This window comes from Lactuca saligna, chromosome 8 (genome assembly GCF_052625555.1).
Source record: "Lactuca saligna cultivar CGN05327 chromosome 8, ASM5262555v1, whole genome shotgun sequence".
NCBI classification, from domain to species: Eukaryota; Viridiplantae; Streptophyta; class Magnoliopsida; order Asterales; family Asteraceae; genus Lactuca; species Lactuca saligna.
The window spans coordinates 191555957-191579663 of record NC_136424.1 but is presented as its reverse complement, the minus strand read 5'-3'; the positions used below and the strand labels follow the sequence as shown (position 1 = coordinate 191579663).

General features: G+C 34.3%; 2 protein-coding genes across 2 annotated transcripts; one reads left to right on the top strand and one right to left on the bottom strand.

Annotated features, from left to right (window-relative positions):
- The first annotated feature begins 3720 nt into the window (after nt 1-3720).
- LOC145010772 (beta-glucuronosyltransferase GlcAT14B-like) lies at nt 3721-7824 on the top strand. The gene is made up of 4 exons (XM_078969302.1): nt 3721-4804; nt 5514-5589; nt 5693-5808; nt 7179-7824. The coding sequence occupies exons 1-4, from the start codon at nt 4174-4176 to the stop codon at nt 7688-7690; spliced, it is 1335 nt and encodes a 444-aa protein (XP_078825428.1). The 5' UTR covers nt 3721-4173; the 3' UTR covers nt 7691-7824.
- Nucleotides 7825-8741: 917 nt separating this feature from the next.
- Nucleotides 8742-10906, bottom strand: LOC145012019 (folic acid binding / transferase). The gene is made up of 3 exons (XM_078970783.1): nt 10692-10906; nt 10173-10553; nt 8742-9335 (listed from the first exon to the last, which is right to left on the bottom strand). The coding sequence occupies exons 2-3, from the start codon at nt 10549-10551 to the stop codon at nt 8830-8832; spliced, it is 885 nt and encodes a 294-aa protein (XP_078826909.1). The 5' UTR covers nt 10552-10553; nt 10692-10906; the 3' UTR covers nt 8742-8829.
- Between the last annotated feature and the right edge of the window lie 12801 nt (nt 10907-23707).

The following is a 23707-nucleotide window of genomic DNA, read 5'->3' as shown; positions in this document are numbered from 1 at the left end:
AAAGGTGTTTTATTTATACTCAAAGGTTTGAGGCCATATGGGATTAGTATTATTCTTGTGTTTCACTTTGCATGTTTTGACTTCCTGAATAATTTAATTGGTTTAGAACAGTCAAATTATTCGAACGGGCCACAGTCGTTCATATGTTGGAAGTAGATATGAATGAAGACTATCGTGAATTGGTGTGTGGATTGTCTAAAAGAGTATTAGACATAAGTAAATGTTTGCTGCAACGTTCATGAGTGCTTATGAATATGAATTTGAGCATTGGATTAAACTCACGCTCACTTAGATCACTCCATGAATTGTATCACGAGTGATTGGTGAGACGATAACATCTTATATTCTTGAAACCGAGATGTGTGAGTTGTATCTTGTAAATCGGTTGCACATTGATAATATGTAAACGCACTAGTAACTTGGTGTTATAAAACATATTATTGTGTGTGATTCGGTAAGTGAGTGCAAGCAAGCATTGTATCAAAGTTTATCCGTTCCTTTTATCCAAAGTAGGATAAAAGCGATATCTTTGGGCCCCTCGATGATTTAGTGATGACAAACATAAATGGTCGGCCGGGCTAGGGCTAATTTGATTTGTTCAATTAGTCAGTCGTCATAACAGCGGCTTTGGAAAGCTACGATTGCAGATCAGGATCTGAAGTCATACGCAGAATAGTTATTAGACTTATCCAAGTGGGAGACTGTTGGATTAGTGTCTAAGTCCATAACTATTTTGGTATGTACTTGACCCGATGGTGCATGGTCCTTTTGGGTTGCCTTAACCAAAGCAACTTGATAGGATGAATTATGGAGAGAAAGGATTAAATATGATTTATTAATATATTATGAGAATAATATATTAAAGGAGAAATCATATTGTTTAATTAATATTAGTCAATAATTAATTGGTAATTAGTTTTGTGACTAAAAGAGATTAATTAAACTTAAGGGACTAGAATTGTAATTATAAGATAATTGCAATTTGGGCTATGGGTTGTCTTAAATTAAGGAGTGGACGAATTCTATGGGGAAGCCCATAAGGAAATCGTCCAAGGCCTTAATTAAAGGAGTCTATGGGTTGCTTAGGGCTTAAGCATCCAAATTAGGGTTTCCTTGTTAGATAACCCTAATAGCCTCACTATATATAGACCCCTTAAGGACTAAAAATAGGGCTAAGCTTTGTTCTAGGGTTTCACATGTTTTTTGGGCAGCTTCCATCCTCTCTCCTCTTCATCCTCTTGCTTATGGTGTTTGTGAGCCATTAGAGGAGTGACATTTGTGACTCTAAGCTTTCTAAAGTCAATACAAGGAGATTTGGGATTGTTATTGCTACATAACAATCAAGGTATGATCTTAAACCTATTCTCATGTTAATATGATTACTTGAATGCTAGAATTAGGGTTTATAGTCTTGGATAACTTGCATGTACAATAGAGAAACCTAGATCCAAGCATTAGGGCTTGTATGAGCATATAGGATGTTCTTATGACTAAAGAATAGTTGATCACTTGTCTTAGGGCCAACGTTTGATTTGAATCAGAGTTCGACAATGGCTTTGGAAAGCACGCTTTGTTGTTTAGTTCAAGGTTTCTACTTGCAATTGTAGTTACAGACTTATCCAACTGGGAGACTGTTGAATAAGATGTATAAGCTAGTAACTAAATTGGTATATTCTTGTAAATAAAAGCAAAGTCCTTTTTGGGTTGTCCTATAACTATAACTTGATTACAATGACATTTATAGAGAGATGATGATTTATTAGACTATTATATGATTAATAAACTAATTGGAAATTATGAGGAAATAATTTATTAATATATTATGTGATTAATATATTAATTGGAAATAGAAAATTGATTTGTTAGTTTATTATAATTAATAAATTAAGAAGAAATCAATTAGAATTAATTAATTTTTAATCAGAATTAATCATGAATTAAATTGGGATTAATTGGAATTAATTAAAGGTGAAAGGGGTGAATTGTAATTGTTCGTCATTGAGCAAGGAAAGACAATTCTAGAACCCCCATCAAGGTGGATTGTTTTGGGAGGCTTTGCAAGGTTTCCAGAAGTCTCTTAGATCATAATAAGGAAACGATTTGAATTGAGATTAAATCTATTATTTAATTACTCAAATCTTTCTTTATCCCTAAATTACCTAAACTATAAATAGAACCCCACAACTTTTAATTTTCGTGGATACTCCTCCTTGGAAGATACTCTGGCCAAAAATCCTATTTTTCCTCTATCTTCTTATCTTCTAGTTCCAGAGTTTGGGTGTGAGCCATTAGAGACATCATACTTTTGGTGCTAAGCTTTCCAAGACCAACACTACAAGGGGATTGAAGTGATTTGTTTACTACAACAAATCAAAGGTATGTAATCCTATACTTAGTAATTTTGAATTACATTAGAGTTATGATAGGTTTACTTGTTCATTGTATGTTGTTATCAAAGTGTGTGACATAGATCTTTCATAGGATGCATGTACACTATTAATTGTTAATTGTTTTACGCATCGTACAATTTTTTTTCTATAAAACCATCAGTGTGGAGGGAGAACTATCAAGTTTTACTATTGTTGGTTGCGACTGGTTGCGAACGATCACAGCCTGTCACATTCTTTTGCGATTCGTTGTGATTTGGCTCGTTGCGATTTCGTTCATTGCAATGTGATTCGTTGCGATGTTGTTCGCATTCACTTGTGGGTCATAGCGAAGAGGAGCTTGGATGCGAAAGGGATTCACATTTCGATTGGCTTGGATGCGAGAGCGATTGGCAGTCCGGAGGATTTGGATGCGAACGTGGGGTCTCGGAAGTTTAAGAGTCACCTCGGAAATGTCACGCCTCAGAAGTTTCAAGTCTCGGAAGCTGAAAAGTCAGTTTTCAATGTTGAAGCTGTTTTCCTTCTTTAGTTTTAATAAAGTCTTTAAGAGTAGTTTTACATAACACCTTTAATTGGCTAGTTATTAGAGTGTCCTTTTATTAGCTTAACCGAAATCTTTTTAAGGCTATATAAAGCTATTTTTCCTTTCAGTTGTTTTTATAAAAGTTGAACTGTTGTTCATACCGAGTTGTTGCGACAATTCAAAACTAATCTTTATTAGGACACGACTTCTAATCCTGATTTCGAACTCAAACCAATTATGTATTGGTTCGTTTTCACTGAATTTCAAGCTATATGTCTAGTTTGATGTTCATACTATCCATGGTTGCTTTATTCTTGGTTACTTTTTCGTATCATTTATCCTTTGTTCTTGTTATCCTACTGCGTATTCAAATCCATTTGGATATTATTTGTGGTTTCAAGCTCCAATTTCATATCAGTTGAGGTGTTAGAATATTTGATTCGTGTTAGTTGGATTTTGGAGCGGTCCAAACACGTACCGGATTTACAATTAAAGGACTCCTAGCCTAATAGTGATTTGGTCTTCCCTCTTTGAAATCGAGTATTCAAGTCAGACGTAAATAAATTTAAAAGTATTTTAAAAATATATTTGCTCAAAGTAAAATAAAAATAAAAAGATTTACAACCCAAACCCACGGGATCGTCTAATGCAACATAAACCAATTATATGGAAACACAAAGTCACAAAGCACGAATCTAGGGTCAATTTCAACACCTTATTTTACAAGTTAACTCTGCTTTTATTCCAACTTATGCTTTACTCCATTAGTGTTTTCAACTCTAAAAATACTTTAAAAAGAACACTTCCTGATGTTGTTGTCCACTCGCCACCTCAATCTACGCTATCATCTACTCCCATTTAATTAAAAAACTCTCCATACCCCCCACCTTCCTCCTTTTCATGCCCTAAAAATACTACTGTCTTGTCTCGTTTCTTTTTTTTTCTTGATAAACAAAAAACGATCTTTGCTTTCGCCCACCGAAAGCCCACTTGGAATTTGAATTGTATATGTCATTATTCCGGTATTTCCCCATCGATTGAAAACCATTGTCCGATGGTCAAAGATATTTCCTGTTTTGAGCAATCAAGTCAACTCAAATTCAACTAATTTCTCCACACCAGGTTCATATTCTTGATTTCCCTTCGCAGAATTTCGATCTTTATTGTTTTCGAAACATGGGTTTCTGTTAATTTGCGATATTTCAAGGGTTTGATGTGTTGTCGATTAAAAAAATCGAAACTTTCGTCTACTCAAAGCCCTAGATGTCAATTTTCGGTAAGAATTTCAAGAAACATGCTAATGTTTACTCAGGGAGGATATACAATAGCGATAGAAAGTGGATAATCCCCTTTTTTGTAAGCTTGCTCGTATGGATTACTCTAATTTCAGCTGCCATTTTTGGGTTTTATTCATCATCATCATCCTCATCATCGTACAATCACGATTCATCCCATTTCGATATAGTTTCTTTTGCAAAATCAGATGATTCAAGTGGGTTTTTTGTCGACATGAATATAGAAAAACCTAGTGAATTCCCGAAAGAAAAAGCCCCTAGATTAGCTTACCTTATTTCAGGTACGAAGGGTGATAGTAAAAGAATGATGAGAACATTACAAGCTGTTTATCATCCAAGAAATCAATACATCTTGCATATGGATCTTGAAGCTCCACCTCGAGAAAGATTGGAGTTAACAATGGCTGTTAAAAACGATCCAACTTTTTCTGAAGTTGAGAATGTTAGAGTCATGGCTCAGTCTAATTTGGTGACATATAAGGGCCCCACAATGATAGCAACAACCCTTCAAGCTATTGCTATTTTGTTGAAGGAGAGTTTGAATTGGGATTGGTTTATAAATCTTAGTGCTTCTGATTATCCTCTTGTGACTCAAGATGGTGAGTTTGAAATTTCCATATCATTATATGGTTTATTATCATTCAACTCATGAAATTTATAACATTGATATTTGGATGCTATTTGTTTAGGTGTTTTACATTCAACGTTTTTCTTCGTAGAAATAATGATGCGATTGTGTGTGGAAAAATAGGAAAACGAAATGATAACCTTAAAATGAATAATGTAGGTAGTGAATAGTGATGCTTTTTACCTTTAGATACTTAGGTGTTGTTTATTTTTGACTTATTAGAGACTTAATGCAGAAAGAACGACTTAATAGAGAAAATCGTCATTTCCCTGACTTTCTGTGTTATGTTTTTTTCTTTATGTATTAAGACAAAAAGAAACACTCATATATAGCTTATAGTATTAAGTCTGTCTCCATTAAGTCCATTAAGTAAAAAGAAGCAACATTGTAAAAATGATCTTAGGATGATTCTTTCTATCTTTGTTCTTTTCACACATCATTGTAAAAACAAGAAGCATTAAAAACAAATAATGGTATACTTGTAGTTTGTCAATTTGGCTACATCTACATGTGTTGCTAGAATATTGTTATATTTTTTGTTAGGCTTAAATGGAAGACATAACAACATACTTTCATTTGTTTATTTAGTAATTATTACATCATCCTACTTTCATTATATATGTTGTTAATTGTTACATTTTAATTACATTCTAATAAATTGCTCATGTTTAATCATGTAGATCTACTTCATGTTTTCTCTAATTTGTCAAGAACTCTCAACTTCATCGAACACACAAAGCTTACAGGATGGAAATTGTAAGAAACAAGAATGTACTTTCATAGACTTGATTATTATTATTATTATTATTTTTAAATCTTTCAAAAATAATGATAGTTTTTGATACGTATTTTCTTGTAGGAATCAAAGGGCAAAGCCGATTATTGTGGACCCCGGTCTTTATTTGTCAAAGAAATCGGATCTTGCAATCACTTCACAAAGAAGATCTCTTCCTACATCTTTTAAATTGTTCACTGGTAAGTAAGATATCTAATTCTGGATATAATAAGTTAAAAGGATAAAATACAAAAAATAAATCATTATGCTTTTTTGAAAATAGTTAAGTTGCTATATAAATAATTAAATATAATGGTGAAAGTACTAGAGCTTTTCTGCATTTTGCCTCAAGTTATAAAGCTCTCTGCATCTTCTAAAGAAAATTGATGTATGTTGACTTTGACTTTTTGGGTCAAAATTATAAATTCAAAATTGACAAGGATTTTTCAGTCTTTTCAATAAAATTTTGATGGTTATACTATTTTTGAATGTTATTGTAAAATATATTAACATTGGTGATAGGTTTGATTTCAATAGCCATAATAATTTCAAATTTGAAAAGTAGTTTTTTGTTTGACTTTGACCTAAAAGTCAACGTTTACATCTCTTTGTAAGGAAGGGAGTCGTAAAAGCTTTTTACTTTCTACCAAATACAAAGCAATTTTCACTGCTTTAACTGAATAAATTTGTAAATTTAGTCCTTGCAATTTTTTTAATTTACAGAAAAGGTCTATGTAAACTTTCTTCTTTTTTTCTACAAAAACAGTGCATATGTTTAAGATTTTTGTATTTTGGCAGGTTTGACCCCTGTGTATAAAATAAATTACAAAAATTGTCCCTGTAATTTCCAGAAAATGTTATGTATTTTGTTTTACAGAAACGGTCGATATGTTCAAAAAAAAATTACAAAACTTTTCCCCATAATTCACAGAAAATATCATTGTGTAATTTTTATTTATTTAGAGAAACGGTCCATATGTTTAAAAAAATTACAAAAATAGTCCCTACCTAATAGAAAATTTACAGATTTAATCCCTACACTTTCATATGTGGGCAACTTTCGTTTCCCCATTAGCCCTAAAAACAAATAAAGACAAATTCTAAATAAGTTAGGACTTAAATGCAAAAACCCTCATGATTCCTTTCACAAGTTAATAAAAGAAACACTTATATATAGCTCTCTGAGTCTACATTAAAGTTATGTTTGGCATACTAGCTAGCTTTTCAGCTGATAGCTGAAAAACTTGTTAAATAAAAAGGTAGCTGATAAAAATAACGTTTAGTAAAAACTAACCGAAAGATATATAAAATGACATAAAAACATTTAAAAGAATAGGTTTCTATAATTATTTAAGGGATATATTTGGAAAGATTTTAAAAAGCTCCTAAAAGATTAGTCTAAGTAGCTTTTTAAAAAGCTAGCTTATAAGCTACTTTTAGCTTGCCAAACATAACAACTTAAAAAAGCTCGAAAAATAAACTTTCTTATCAGCTAGCTAGCTGTGACCCGCCAAACACAGTCCGAGTCAACAGTAACTTACAATTTTTATTTTTTTCCACAATATAATAGGCTCGGCATGGGTAATGCTAACAAGATCATTTGTGGAATATTGCATTTGGGGATACGATAATTTTCCAAGAACTATCTTAATGTACTACACAAACTTTGTGTCTTCACCCGAAGGCTATTTCCACACAGTTATTTGCAACACGGAAGAGTTCACAAAAACCGCAATAAGTCACGACCTTCATTACATCGCGTGGGACACGCCTCCAAAGCAACACCCGCGTTACTTGACCATTAAAGACTTTGAAAAAATGGTGAATAGTAGCGCGCCATTTGCAAGAAAATTTCAAAAAGATGATGTAGTTCTTGACAAGATTGATCAAGAGCTTTTGGGTCGAACCCATCGGTTCGGTCGTGGTGCGTGGTGCGTGGGTGCCTCGGACCGTGGCTCGGACCCGTGTGCGGTTCGTGGTGATGATTCGGTTTTTAGCCCCGGAAAGGGCGCGGTGAGGTTGAATGAGTTGTTTGCGGAGCTTTTGTCGGATGATTTTGGAAGTAAAACGTGTCCTTCGTGAAGAGGGGTTAGATTTTGGGAAAGTGTACATTGTTTTTTATAGATTGAAAGTTGATTTTTTTTTTTTTTTTTTTTTGGTAAAAATTGCAAGTTGTAAAGTTTAAAGAAATCAATGCAAGTATCTTTTTTTCTTAATACGGGTTGAGGCCCTTTTTGTTTGTTATGTGTTTGTTACATTGGACACTATACAACATGATTAAAGTTTTGGATATGAGGTTGAAATGTAAAGCTATATCTACATGTTATAAATATTTATTACGAGTATTCATAGTATTTTGGTGCTAAAATGAGTATGGCTTCCATATGTGTGGTGTTATAAATTAATGATTTAACTAATATCTGGTTTTTTAGTCGACTTGTTCAAATCTGGTTTTCAGAATTTTTTATAATAAATAGTTTTAATATATTATTTGTTTTAAAATGAATATAGTATCTTACTATGCATATAAATTAATGAAAGAATTTTAACGATTCATTAAATATTTGAAATAATTATATTTTTTATGTTACATAATCTCATAATTTGTAAGAACTCTTATGTCCAATAAAAAAATCACTAACTTACGTTTATATAAAGATATTGTTAAACATTAAAAAAAATCTTATTTGATTTTTGATACATGGGTATAGTTCACTTCTATAATATTATATCCAATAACTTCTTTTGTAATTCATCAATGTTATTTGATTTAAACATTAAAAATAACATAACAGTGGGATTAATCTGGGTTATGGGTTAACGGTTCAACCATATTTTTAATAAACCCGGTTAGTTAGTCCAAGTCATAAATAGGTATAAATCCGTTGTTTTGTTTTGTTTTTTTTTTTTTTTTTTCAGCAGTCTAACTCGGTTCAATACTATAAGATGTTATAATATTTTATCAACACCAAATTTGGTGTTAAAAGTCTATAATGTCATTTGTAGTCCTTCAAATTTAAGTTTATATGTATTTAGTTTATTTTAGTTATTTAAAATTTGAGTTTATATTACGAATTAATTTAATTGTACAACAATGTTTCTTTTATAGGCATTCAAATAAAGATCGATCGAATACATAATTTTATAGTTGCTATTTTGCTAAAAATTGAATGTTACATCAACATAAATACATTAAAATATCATATCATTCCAATTCAAATTCAAGAACAATTCAAATCCAAGTAACTTTGAATAATCTCTTCTTGAGAAAGATCCGTAAAATACCCTTTCCCAACCGATACACCCTCCTCCAAACCCGCCTTTTCAACCGCACCCTGAACCCTGTCGCCACCAACCGCACCCGGGTCCAACAAATTACAAGCCACCTCAATAACCTCACCATGAACCAGAGCCATAGACTGAACCGAAGTGAGCCCACCCCCTCTCTGACTCACCCTTTTCGCAATCCTTCGAACCGTTGCCATGTCAGCACAAAACACGGGCACGTTGTAGTTATCGACCCACTTGGTTGCACCGATGGTGATCACGCCTTTGGATTGAACCACGTGGGCTGGACCATGGTCCGGTTTGAGTGGTAGAACCATGGACCGTGGTCCACCGGACCAGTGGTGTGTGGTTGTGTTAGGGTTGAAGTAGCCGAAGGACCTTCTGATGGAGTCTAGTGATCTTTCGGTGTCATGAGCAGCTCCGTATGTGTAGGTTGGGACTGTAGGCTATGTTTGTATATATTAGCATAGCCTTTTGTTATGACTATATACTGTGTATTGTGTACTGTGTACTGTGAGTTATGATGTGATTTGATAAAACGGTGGGGACCTTTTTTTTGTTCGCTATTATAGTATTGTATTTTGAATTTTTTTTCTTATTAAGATATTTTACTTTGAAGTACAATGCAGTATTGGAAAAAAAATTAAAGTAAGATGCTATAATAAACAATTTAAATGAAAGTATTTTGTTAAATATAATGGTTGAAAAACTCTATCATTCATTTGAAATAGCATGAAATGATTATTGAAAATGTTTAAGCTTTGGTTTTCAAAAAAAATAAAAAAAACATTGATCATTTGTGGGGAATTTATTTTGGGAATATTTTTGATAAAGTCCTTTTTTTTTAACAGAAAAGTCTAATTATTTAATATTCTGCCCAAATTAACGATAAAGTTGTTATTTTTATTTTAACATGAAAGTGAAATCTCCAATAAAGTCTCAATATTTTTGTTCAATTTACAGTTTCCTCCCAACTTTTATTTTTTGAACAAAAAAAATCCCGATTATTTTATATTTTGCCCAAATTAAGGAAACAATCCTTATTTTTTTTAACAGAAAATGACATATTATCGTATAAAATTAGATAATCGTGATTTTTCTGTTAAAAAAATAAATGTTCATATTAAACAGTAAACTGATCCAAAATATTAATGACTTTATCGGAGATTATCGAATAATTAATCAGGATTTTTCTATTAAAATAACACGACTTTTCTGTATATTTCCCTTACCATAATTGACCCATAAACATTACATATTAGTTAAGAAATCAAACCTTTAAGTATGGATCCAATATCTACAGCAAGAGCTTTGGCAATTCCAGCAACTTGTTCAAGTGATGTTGAAGCTAATGGATGAAAACATATATGATCAACAACCCCAAGCCTCGGATGAGTTCCAGTATGCAATCCAAAATCAATGGCTTCAAAAGCCGATTTCACCATTGAGAAAACAGCATGCTTTAAGGGACATGAATCTGGAGAGTTTTTTGAGACAAGTGTGTATCCTACTCTGTTATATTTCTCATCTTCAAATTTATTGACAATGGCTGCCTCTGGAAATAGTTTTGCAGCTTGTTCAATTGATTCGAGAGCAGATTTGTTTCGTGTCTCCGATATGTAAACTTTGCAACAGGAAAACATCGATTTAAGCATTTCTGTTCATAGGACCCAATGAACATTAATACGGATTGGGATGAGATGAGTAGCTTGAACAAACGGAATTGTGGGATTCATATTGCAAAAAAGATGTGAAATTTACTAATTAAAAGCACAGAAAAATGAGCAATGCTTACTGGATTCGTTCGACGATTGTTTTATTGTGTGGGAAGAATGATGGATCGATTTATTCGGTTCTTCAAAACCCTAAAAGTTTGGTGGAAATTGATACACAGCGGACATTATCAATCGTGGCCGGTTGTGAAGTAATGTGCAGCAGAAGAATTGTCTTTTGATGGATTTGTGGGTGGGAATCATGAGTTCCCATATCCAATACCTCATCCCTAAATTGAATATAACAAGTTCAAATAAATAAATAAATAAATAAAAGACATGTATGTCTAATTTTAAAAAAAATGATTAGAAGTTTAACAAGTTATCAAAATACCTAATAATAATAATAAAATATATTATTTTAATTATTTTCTTTCAAAACAATGTCAGTGTTGGTTGCATTTCTCATGTGAGGTCATATTTTATAGATGACGTTAATTTTGTAGATGATATTTGTAAAATTGAATTTAGATGATCGAAGTATTTTTTAAAATGATTGATGGTATTAGATATATATCTTTTAATCTTCATTTTATATATACCCACATAACCAATCAAATTATCAATTGTCACAGAATACTACTAAGCCCGTGAAACATTTAATTTATGCGGAAAATACAATTCCAATACGTGTTAAAATATTTAAATATATTTTTGTGTAGAATCAGGCCCTAAAGTACAAAAATATTGAGTTTTAGTTAAAAGTGCAAGATAATATTCAATTTAATAATCATTATATGTTTAAATACAACCTCACAAAGCGAGGACTTCAAAATATCTTTGCTATCTTCTAAGCAAAAGTCAAGATAATTAAGTAATGGAAGTGCCTAGTGAGAATATATGAGGTTGAGGCATTTTGAAAAAGAAGATAACATTCTAACTTATTTGAATCAAACCTCCAAAATCAATATAAATAATCAAATACCAAAACTATTATAAACCAAATTGTAGAGTACTAAGACTTAAATAATCAAGAGCAAAGGGTAAGTAAACCTATATAAAAACAAGGATATAACATCCATGAACCAAAACCCCAAGAGTTTAATAACTCAAAATTTATATCTAAAGAAGGTATTATCCAAACCCAATATCAAGGGTTTACTAACCCACAACTGATAACAAGTGAATTAGTATTCCATAATCATAAACAAAAGGTTAATTAATAAGTATCCCACACCAAATCAAATTAAGGTTTAGAAATACTCAAACCAAACCAAAAGGGTATTATACTTTAATGCTACACACAGTTCTAAAAATAGCCAAAAAGGGTAATTGATTAGCAAATATTTACAAAATCATATCAAACTCCCAAAAGGGTATTTAAGGAGTAATTCAACAACTCAATATGTAATGTGTGCATCTATTCCTAACTCTTGTCCATCTTATAAAGTCCAAATTCCCAAACTAGTTAGGTTTAACTTGAGATTCACAAACGATGAACTACCTTCCGACTTTTACCTCAAGCCTTAGACTCATGAGTGGTGGACTACCACATAACTTTTGTCTAAGTTCAAATAAGAACTAGGGAACCATCAACTCTAACTCACACAAGAGGTAACGAGCCTTTACTTAAGTACATGAGGGTTATCTATAAATCTCTTAACAATAAATTAAACAAATAATAATCAAATCCGAGTACCTGAGATATTTTAGTTAAACCATCCTAGGATGTATTCAACAAGTAGAATGCTCAAAAACATTTAAAAAATATGCATATATTTTCTTAAAAATGATGGATATCACTAAATGATTTCATGAAAGCAAGTAAGTACTAAGGATACACATATAATAAGTAATGCAACAATAAACATGTCAAATGAAACCAAATTCCATGATATATATATATATATATATATATATATATATATATATATATATATATATATATATATATATAAACTTAAAAAACATTTAACTATTTTAGGACAAGAAAGTCTTAAATCTAAGTAGTACAAAATATGAAGAATGAATTACAATTACTTAATGCATAATAGAATACACACAGACATCATAAATATTGCTAGCTGGAAGACATAACTTTTGAAATGCTCAGTCAAACAAAATGTAAGGCTCCGTTTGATAGTGGCTGATTGAGAAAATATTGACCGAGAAAGGTCTGTCAGGGTAAGAAATCTTGACTGGGTAAAAAACCACGTTGTTTGATTGTACAATTGAAATGAATGTGCTGAATGATAAAAAAATAACCATTTTACATTGTTGCTCTATACAGTGATCGATGAAACTGTTGAATAATTATAAAAGCATATAGATTGTCATACAAAATATAAATTACACACAAATCATTTAAAAATCCAAATAAAAATTGTCATACAGCATGTAAATTAAGCATAAATAATTTAATATCCAAATAAAAACATAATAAAATTTAAAATAAAATAATAATTTAATGTAAAGTAGGTGAAAGTAGTTGCTCTGAAATCTGATCATGCAAAACACGCATATATCAAACTGCTTCCGGACCTCATTTTATGCATTGTATGTTTTCTCTATCAATTCCTTCATCTTGGACGTCAGGAGTAACGAAAGTGTTCTCCTCAAAATTTTTAAACAAGTCATCTTGTATATTGTATTTCCTTATAAAATTATGGACCGTGATACAAACAATGACTATGTCTCTTTGCACTGTAAAAGGATAAGGAGCCATATGTTTTAACATTGAGAATCTTGCCTTCAATACACCATAAGCATGCTCAATAACATATCTAAGTTGTGCATGAGCATGATTGGAACTTTGTTCTCTAGTTAAAGGTCAACTTCTTTGAAAATCGGCTAACCAACACCTAGTATTACGCCGCGGAGCCATAAACTCGCGAGTGTTTGTATATGCGACATCACAAAGGTAATGTTTATCTGCAAATGAGTGTGACACATATTATACAAAGAAGATAGATAATAAAAATTATATAAATATTACAAACCTGGTGGAGGAAATGGAAATCCAGAAGTCGGATTGAATGCAACTTCTTTCAAAACTCTTGAATCATGTGATATACCATCCCTATCAATTTCACTTTTTTCATACATGCATCAACATCCCTATACATTTCACTTTTTGCAATTCTTTCATTTTTTCTATCAACGACCTAGCAAGCTTGACAATCTCCTCCTCAACTTCTAGTGCCCTTGCATCTTTTTTCCACTAACTCTTTTGTTTCCACCAACTTCCCTATTTTTTGAATGCCCCGAAGATTCTTCACTTACACCTACATGTTCTGTTGCAGTTTACATTGGAACATCATCATCAAAATCATGGGCACTGAAGTTTTCTACAGGACAAGGGACAGTAGAAGATGGCCCCCAACTTTGAACGCCAGTCGAGGCCGAGCCTTGAAATAGTTGGGTGCAAAGATCAGGGAATAGCAGGGGCTTAGTTTTCAATGACAACATCAACTTGTTCAATTGTTTACAATTTTTATAAATATTAGTATTTGTTATAAAAATATTACCTTCCCCTCTTCCTTCCATTGTTCATCAATTAGATTAAATTCATTTTTATAGGATCATATATATTGTCAGTTTTGTTTTTCAGTTTCACCCAAGTAACATACTTTGATTGTAGTAGGAAAAGTGGTTTCTCATTTGCTTCTCATCAACTTCTTTACCGTGTTTGTTTATCAATTGTTTGTATATTGTCTTCCATGAACTTTCCTTAAGCCTAGAACCCTCACGACCATTAGTGGTTAGTTCATGGATACATGCATCAAGAAAGGTTTTATCCTCACACTTATTCCAAACTAACATCCTAAAACATAAATAACAAGCTAACATAAATATCTAAACATAAAACAATTTTCTACCAATTAGATCAGCATAATCCTAAATAACAATAACACAATTAAGGTCAACAATTTTCTACCAATAAAACCATATACCCAAACAAGATTTCTGATTTCAAAGCATTAGAACAAACAAGATTTCTAATTTTATAGCTTATACATAAAAAAAATTATGATTTCATAGCTTATACATATACAATTTAAGATTTCATAACATTAGAGCATTAGAAGAAACAACATATCTGATTTCATAGATTATACACAAAAAAATTCTGATTCATAACTTATACACAAACATTTTCTGATTTCCTACACATTTATAGATCTTTTCGGATTTCAAATATTATCCTTACCTGTCTTGATGATTTTGGACGAAGAAGACGGACGAAGCTCAAACAGAAAGAGGGCAGACGTCCGACTAAAGGTAGATGGCAACGACTAAAGAAATACGATGATGATTGTAGTGATTGAGATATGTCGAAGGGGAGCTGTCAAATGGAGGCTACACGTTTTTCTTTTAGGCCAGGAGGAGGGAAAAAGAGATCGGGGGTAGGGATAGTCTTTTTTTCCCAGTCAGATGGGCCTTGCAAGTTGACCAATTCAGCTATTTCGGCCAGATATGTTGACCGAATGAGCAAGATTAAACAACCTTCGTCTGACCGAATCAGCCAAAATTGCTAACTCAGACCCAGTCAAACAGGTATCAAACTCAACCTAAATCTTATCCGTGAATTGATCAAAGTTAAATAGTCAAACTTAAACCAACGTACGCTCAATTTCAGACAGTTAAATCGGTGAACTGAATCGGTTTGATCCAGTTATATTGATGAGTTTTGGACATAAGAACTTTACCTATGTGCACATACAACCGTATAGCTTGGATCCAGGTTTCACTAATTAAACATGCAACAAATCCAAGACTTTCATGGCTAGATCTAATGTATACAAATAATCAAAACATATGAAAACAGATCTAGAATGATACCTTGAGTTACTTGCTTGAAAACCTTCTTCTTCTTGGAGCTTAGAGTCACACATGTCACTCCTCTAATGGCTTACAAACACCAACTAGCAAGAAGATGATTTGAGAGAGATGGGGAGGAGGAAAATCGGCTCTAGGGTTACTCTAATCACAAGGTGGCCGATTTCCTCAACCTTATGGGTCTATTTATACTGTGAGCTCCTAGGGTTTCACCTTTAAACCCTAATTGGATAACTTAGCCTCAAACAATCCAAACCCCTTCCTAGATAAGCTCTTGGATGATTTCTAGGTGATCCATATCCCTAAAATTGTCCAACCCTATATCCATAAGGATTATCAGCTCAAAATACAACTTTCACACATTTAACAGTTTATACCCCTTATTCAATTAATCTCCTTAGGTCACCAAATTAATTCCTAATTAATTTATGACTTATATTAATCAAATAATATTATTTCTTTAACATATTATTCTTATAATATATTAATAATAATATTTCTTCTCTCTAAATCATCCTACCAAGTTGCTATGGTGAAGGCAACCCAAAAGGACCATGCACAACTGGGTAAAGTACTTACCAAATATAGTTACAGCCTTAGACACTAATCCAACAGTCTCCCACTTGGATAAGTCTAGTAACTATAAACACAAACATAATCCGATTAGCAATCGTAGCTCTTAAAGACGCTGTCAACTCTGATCATATCAACAACCTGTCCTTTAGATAAGGGATCGTACAGTCCTCTGTTTTGATATCGTGCAGAAGATTTCATAAGACATTGTCATACTTATTGTCTAGCAATTATTTTCTCGATCTCAGATTTATTTGACATAGAACTTAATTGAACACATTAATTTAGTCCTGAGCGGGCCCGACACATAAGTCAAATCAAATCATCGAGCGGCCGTGATATCGCTTTTACCTTCTTAGAATAAAAGTAATAGATAAACTTCGACTTATATGCATTTACTTATCGACTAACCAACTATACACAACAATGAGTTTTATGACATCAATTTATTGTTGTGGTTTCGCATTATCAATGTACAACCAATTAGTAAATAATAAACCATATATCTAGGTTTTAAGACCATATGATATTATCGTCTTGCGATCACTCCAAGTGATTCCAGCAAGCGTGAGTTTATTCCAATGCTCAAAACTTGTTCATAAGCACTCATGAATGTTGTAGCAAACCTTTTCTATGTCTAATACCATTTAGATAGTCTACACACCAATTCATGATAATCTTCATTCATACCTACTTCTAACATATGAACGATTGTGGACAGTTTGAATAACTCGATTATCCTTAACAAACTCAATTATTCTGGAAGTCAAAACATGCAAAGTGAAACAATAGCTAAATAATTAACATAAGACAGTAACAATACTTATAAATAATACTCTTTTATTTAATCATCAAATGCCAATTATATTTATCTATTACATGTTTCTAATACTATCTAATATAAACTAATATCATCCTTCAGCCCAATACTCCTAGCATGTTGCAAGTGCTTAACCCTGCTCAGTCCCTTCGTAAGCGGATCTGCTGGGTTATCTTCTGATGATATCCTCTTAACTATGAGGTGTCCTTCTTCTACTCGATGTCTAATAAAGTGATATTTTATGTCGATATGCCGAGATCTACCATGATCCCTTGGTTCCTTGGTTAAGGCAACCGCTCCTTCCTTATCACATAAAATCTCCATGGGCTCCTTTATGGCAGGCACAACTCCATGATCGCCAATGAAGTTCTTCAACCATATTGCCTCCTTTGATGCTTCGCTCGCTGCAATGTACTCTGATTCGCACGTTGAATCAGCTACTGTTTCCTTTTTGGAACTTTTCCAAGTTACTGCTCCTCCATTAAGGGTAAAGACCCATCCCAACTGCGAACGGTAGTTGTCCCTGTCGGTTTGGAAACTGGCGTCACTATACCCTCGCACCCTCAAGTCATCACTTCCTCCAAGGACTAGAAACCATTCCTTGGTTCTCCGAAGGTACTTAAGGATGTTCTTGACCGCAATCCAATGCACTCTACCAGGATTCCCTTGATATCTACTGACCATGCTCAAAGCGAAGGCCACATCGGGTCGAGTACAAGTCATAGCATACATGATCGAGCCAACCGCAGAAGCGTAAGGTACTCGGATCATCTCGACTATCTTAGCTTCGGTACTCGAACTTTGAGTCTTACTCAACTTGGTATTCCTCTGTATCGGCAGTTCTCCCTTCTTCGAGTTTTCCATACTAAAACGTTTTAGTACCTTATCTAAGTAAGTATTCTGACTAAGTCCTATTAGTCTCTTACTTCTTTCTCTCACTATCCTTATTCCCAAAATATAGGAAGCCTCTTCGAGGTCCTTCATAGCGAAGCACTTCCCGCTCCAGGACTTTACCTCATGCAGAGTCGGGATGTTGTTTCCTATGAGCAGTATGTCATTGACATACAAAACGAGAAAGCTAACTATGCTCCCACTGGATTTGACATATACACAAGATTCATCTTCGCTTCATACAAATCCAAACTCATTGACTTTCTCATCAAAGCAAAGATTGCATTTGCGAGATGCTTGCTTAAGTCCATAGATGGACTTCTCAAGCTTGCACACTCTATTTGGATGCTTCGGATCGACAAAACCCTCTGACTGAGCCATGTAAACATCCTTAGCCAACTTCCCATTAAGGAAAGCGGTTTTGACATCCATTTGCCATATCTAATAATCATGAAATGCGACAGGAGCTAACATCACTCTAATAGATTTTATCTTTGCAAATGGTGATAAGGTCTCATCATAGTCTACTCCAGGAGTTTGAGTAAAGCCCTTTGCAACCAATCGCGCCTTGTACGTGTGCATGGTTCCATCCATATCGGTCTTCTTCTTGAAGATCAATTTGCACCCAACCGTCTTACGTCCGGGCACATTATCACCCAAATTCCAAACTTGGTTGTCATACATGGATTGAATCTCGCTATCCGTTGCCTCTTTCCATTTTACAGACTCCAGGCCTACCATGGATTCCTTATAACAATTAGGTTCATCTAGATTTATTAGTGTACTATCGCTAGTATACGTGTCCCTTCGGTAGTAATATGAAAACCATATAAATGGGGTTGAACTCTAACTCTTTCGGAATGTCTAAGAGGTAAGGATTGGTCAATGGGTTCAACCGGAGCTTCCTCCTCGGGTTGAACGCCAGCGGTAGAGGTTCCTTCATCGCTCAACTCTTGAATCTCTTCAAGATCGATTTGCCTCCCACTATCTCCTTGACTTATGAGTTCTCTCTCTCGGAAAAAACCTCTCCTCGCAACGAAGACAACATTGTCACCCGGTCTATAGAAGAGATATCCTAAGGATTTCTGCGGGTAGCCGATGAAAATACATTGCTCACTACGAGGTTCGAGCTTTTCATGAGTTTCTCGTCTTACAAAAACTTCACAACCCCAAACCTTGATATGTGCCAACGAGGGAGCTTTCCCTGTCCACATCTCGTGAGGTGTTTTGGCAACCTTCTTTGGAGGGACTCGGTTAAGGATATGGGCGGAAGTCTGTAAGGCATACCCCCAAAAAGAGATAGGTAGTGAAGCAAGACTCATCATAGAACAGACCATGTCCAACAGGGTTCGATTGCGCCTTTCAGCCACACCATTCAACTGTGGTGTTCTAGGTGCATCAATTGTGAAACTATTCCACATTCCTTGAGATAGTCGTGGAATTCAAGACTTAGGTACTCTCCTCCTCGATCGGATCGAAGCATCTTGATTTTCCTGCCCAATTGATTCTCCACTTCATTCTCGAACTCTTTGAACTTTTCAAACGTTTCAGACTTGTGCTTGATTAAGTAAATATACCCATATCTACTATAATCATCAGTGAAAGTCACGTAGAAGCGGTTTCCATCCTTTGTGGTGGATCTAAAGGGTCCACATACATTGGTATGTATGAGATCCAATAAACCCTCACCCCTCTCACATTTGCCAGTGAAGGGTGACATGGTTATCTTTCCAAGTAAACAAGATTCGCACGTGTCATCTTCCCTAAGGTCGAATGACTCCAACACTCCATCCTTTTGGAGTTGGGCTATGCGCTTCTTGTTGACATGTCCAAGGCGACAATGCCACAAAGATACTTTATCCGTACTATTGGAAGAATATATACACAACACATCATTTCCTAGGTTATCTACAATCATAACAGTTTCATAAATTCCATTACAAGGCATAGCTTCAAAGTATAAAACACCATTTAGGTAAGCATAAATAGAACCATTCATATTATTAAACGAATATCTAAATCCTTGTCTAAACAAACCATGAAATGAAATGATGTTTCTTGCCATATCTGGCGAGTAGCAACAATTATTTAAATCTAAACTTAATCCATTACTAAGCACTAAAGAATACACTCCAATCTTGGTGACAGGCGACGATCTTCTATTTCCCATGATTAGATTTATTATTCCTTGCTCTACATCTCTATTTCTTCTTAACCCATGCAAGTCAGAACAAATGTGGTAACCACATCTTGTGTCAAGAACCCAAGAAATATTGTGAGATGAATTACTAGATTTAATTGTGTATATACCTGAAAAAGATGGCTTGATATTTCCGTCCTTGATGGCTTGCAGATATTCCGGGTAGCTTCTCTTCCAATGCCCTATCTTATGGCAATGATGGCACTCTGCCTCCTTCAGGTTAGGGTTGGGCTTAGCGGGATCAACTTTTTCCCCACTAGAAGAGGAACCATATTAGGACTTTCCCTTGTGGTGGCTCTTTGATGGAGCCTTCCTCTTCTTTCCCCTTCCCTGCCCTATAGCCAAAACAGGAGCAGCGGTTGGTGTGGGAGTTGGCGCAACAAACTTGTCTTTTAGGTTGCTCTCAGCAGTCCTTAGGAGTCCTTGGAGTTTCCTTAGGGTGTCCTATTCTTTGTTCATATGGTAGGTCATCCTAAATTGGTTGTAGCATGAAGGCAAGGAATGAAGGACAATGTCGATGGCCAAATCCTCCCCAAAGTTAACATTTAACTTGCGAAGATGATCAACATATCGTTGCATCTTTTGCAAATGCACGGTCAACGATTCTCCATTTCCCATCTTAGCGGTGATCATGTTTGTGATGATCTCATAGCGATCTTAACTTGCACTTTGGTGGTACCTCTCCATCAAGTCTTGATGCATTTCATACGGATACATGTCCTCATAGGACTTTTGGAATTCTTGGTTCATAGTGGCTATCATGATGCAATGAACTTTCGTTGCATCACGTTCGTGTGTCTCGAAGACTGCCATTTCTTTGGGAGTAGCGATTTCCGGGTTGACCTTCTCGAGCTTTTTGTTGAGGACATACTCTTCGTCCTCGTAGCGTGCGATGGTGCGAATGTATCTTATCCATTCGCTAAAGTTGGTACCATCGAAGGTCACCTTTTGGCAAAGACTCATTAAGGTGAATAAGTTGGCAGCAGCGTTGTTTGCGTTCGACATCTACAAATAGAAAGGATAAAGTTTGATTAGAATTTGGATCCCTAATTAAACACCCAAAATGAAAAATTAGGGCTAGGACCCAACAACATTATTTACATATTAGAAAAGGGATGCTGTAATCCAATCATGCAAATAATTTGGAGGTAAGTGAATGACAATTCACTAATTCTTCACCACGAGAACATAACCTTAAGTTTTATTAAGAATTCCTAGATTTTAAGAGATTCATTGAACCTTTCAATGGCATGTTTAATCTCAATATGCCCCTCTTGTTTGTGACTGGGATGCCGAGGATCACAAAGTGGGTGTGAATTACCATGCAAATCTACATGGTGCCTTCATTATTACAATCATCTATCCGATGTGCCGGTAAACCACACAAGCTCCATCGAACTATGATAAACAATGAATCACCCTTTGCCACCTTTGCTTAGAACCAATTAGTGTGTCGGTAAACCACACACGCTCCACTAACTTCATAGCAAGGGTGCAAAGTGCAATTTCATGGGATTGCATCAATTCACTTTTCCTAAAGTAACTAGGATTGGGAATTTTTATAAAATAGTTTAGTTACTTCATAGTTTCATTATACTTATTAATGAGGAGAGAGAGTTGCCCTATCCTACCCATCCGGCTAACGACCCTCCACCGGTCAAGCAAGCAGTAGGTGTGAGTGTACACCCATTAAGCACCATTTTATAGGCAACAACCTTATACCCACCTTATAGACCGGCTTCGTGAATGAGGCCTACTAACGGTAAGACTAACATTTTAATTTTACTTATATATATATTAAGCTTTTAATAATATATAGTATAGGGTTGAATTTTTTAAACTTGTAAAACTCTAGGGGTTGAAATTTAAATTCTTCTAAATTAAACTATTAATCACAAAATTCAAATTTCAAAACTTCGGGATATAAATTGAACTTTCAAACAATAGGGATCAAATAACAAATAATTTAAATTAAACAATTAATTTCATAATTATCTATATTTGATCTAATTAACTTTTAGCCATTAGATAATTACCAAATGATCTTAAATATTCCAATATTTATCATATAAATAATCAATATTCAAAAGATTTGAAATTATCTATGTTTATATCAAGGATAATCATTAAATTAGGTTAAAATTCGGATTTTTACATAATAAAACGATTTAGGTATCAATCCAAGACAAAACAGCAACAAAATCCCGAATTATCCTCTGTCTGACGCTTGAACTCGCCGAGTAGGGCCAACTCGCCGAGTCCAAACACTGACTCGCCGAGTTGGGTCGAACAGAGGTGAAGAAAAACGATTTCCAGCAAGCAAAACAGTTAAGCATCTTATTCAATTGAAACCAATCATGGCTCTGATACCACTGATGAGTTTTGGACATAAGAACTTTACCTATGTGCACATACAACCCTATAGCTTGGATCTAGGTTTCACTAATTGAACATGCAACAAATCCAAGACTTTCATAACTAGATCTAATGTATACAAATAATCAAAACACATGAAAACAGATATAGAATGATACCTTGAGTTACTTGCTTGAAAACCTTCTTCTTCTTGGAGCTTAGAGTCACACATGTCACTCCTCTAATGGCTTACAAACACCAACTAGCAAGAAGATGATTTGAGAGAGATGGGGAGGAGGAAAATCGGCTCTAGGGTTACTCTAATCACAAGGTGGCCGATTTCCTCAACCTTATGGGTCTATTTATAATGTGAGCTCCTAGGGTTTCACCTTTAAACCCTAATTGGATAACTTAGCCTCAAAGAAATCCAAATCCCTTCCTAGATAAGCCCTTGGACGATTTCTAGGTGATCCATATCCCTAAAATCATCCAACCCTATATCCATAAGGATTATCAGCTCAAAATACAAATTTCACACATTTGACAGTTTATAACCCCTTATTCAATTAATCTCCTTAAGTCACCAAATTAATTCCTAATTAATTTATGACTTATATTAATCAGATAATATTATTCCTTTAACATATTATTCTTATAATATATTAATAATAATATTTCTTCTCTCTAAATCACCCTACCAAGTTGCTATGGTGAAGGCAACCCAAAAGGACCATGCACAACCGGATCAAGTACTTACCAAATATAGTTACAACCTTAGACACTAATCCAACATATATAACATCTCATCTTCTTCAATCTGTGTACCTTAATTACTGTAACATCCCCAAAATTTACGACCAAAAATTTCTTTTTTAATATAACAATTATGCTGAGATTAAACTAACCTTTAATCTATAAAGATCGATTAGATCTTGAACAAGTATATAAATGTAAACAATAAGAACGCAATAAAAAGAATAAGACAAGATGGAATCAAACGAGTCGAATGATTAAACAAAATCCTCAGAAGAGCTCGATTAAGAGCATCAACTGTAGAGGATTGGAAGGTTACAAGAACGATCAAAGAAACCTGATATCATCTAGATGTACCGCTATTCTCGGATCTCTAAAAACCTTAACCTAATATGCATGCAAGCGTAAACTTATATACAAAACATAAAAGGTTCACGGTTGGACAGGCCCAGACCGTAATACAAAAAGCCTTATGCTAAACGAGCCCAAAAGACGCAATCTTCAAAAAGAAATCTCTAGCTCAACAATCTCCCCCTTTGCGTCAATTTGGAGCGATACCTTCACTAGTTACTTGGGCCAGCAGCTGAAGCAGGTACCTTCTTCTTCACGGTACTAAACAGACATTTGGTGATGGAAAGAATGGTCTGTCTAAACCGGATGTACCAGTT

Excerpts from the sequence above, each read along its gene's own strand:
- LOC145010772 (XM_078969302.1), top strand. The coding sequence starts at position 4,174 with ATGTCAATTTTCGGTAAGAATTTCAAGAAACATGCTAATGTTTACTCA. Across the intron at positions 4,805-5,513 it reads TCCTCTTGTGACTCAAGATG|ATCTACTTCATGTTTTCTCT; the intron begins GTGAGTTTGAAA and ends TTAATCATGTAG. Across the intron at positions 5,809-7,178 it reads ATCTTTTAAATTGTTCACTG|GCTCGGCATGGGTAATGCTA; the intron begins GTAAGTAAGATA and ends ACAATATAATAG.
- LOC145012019 (XM_078970783.1), bottom strand. The coding sequence starts at position 10,551 with ATGCTTAAATCGATGTTTTCCTGTTGCAAAGTTTACATATCGGAGACA. Across the intron at positions 9,336-10,172 it reads TATTGGATCCATACTTAAAG|TCCCAACCTACACATACGGA; the intron begins GTTTGATTTCTT and ends CATAGCCTACAG.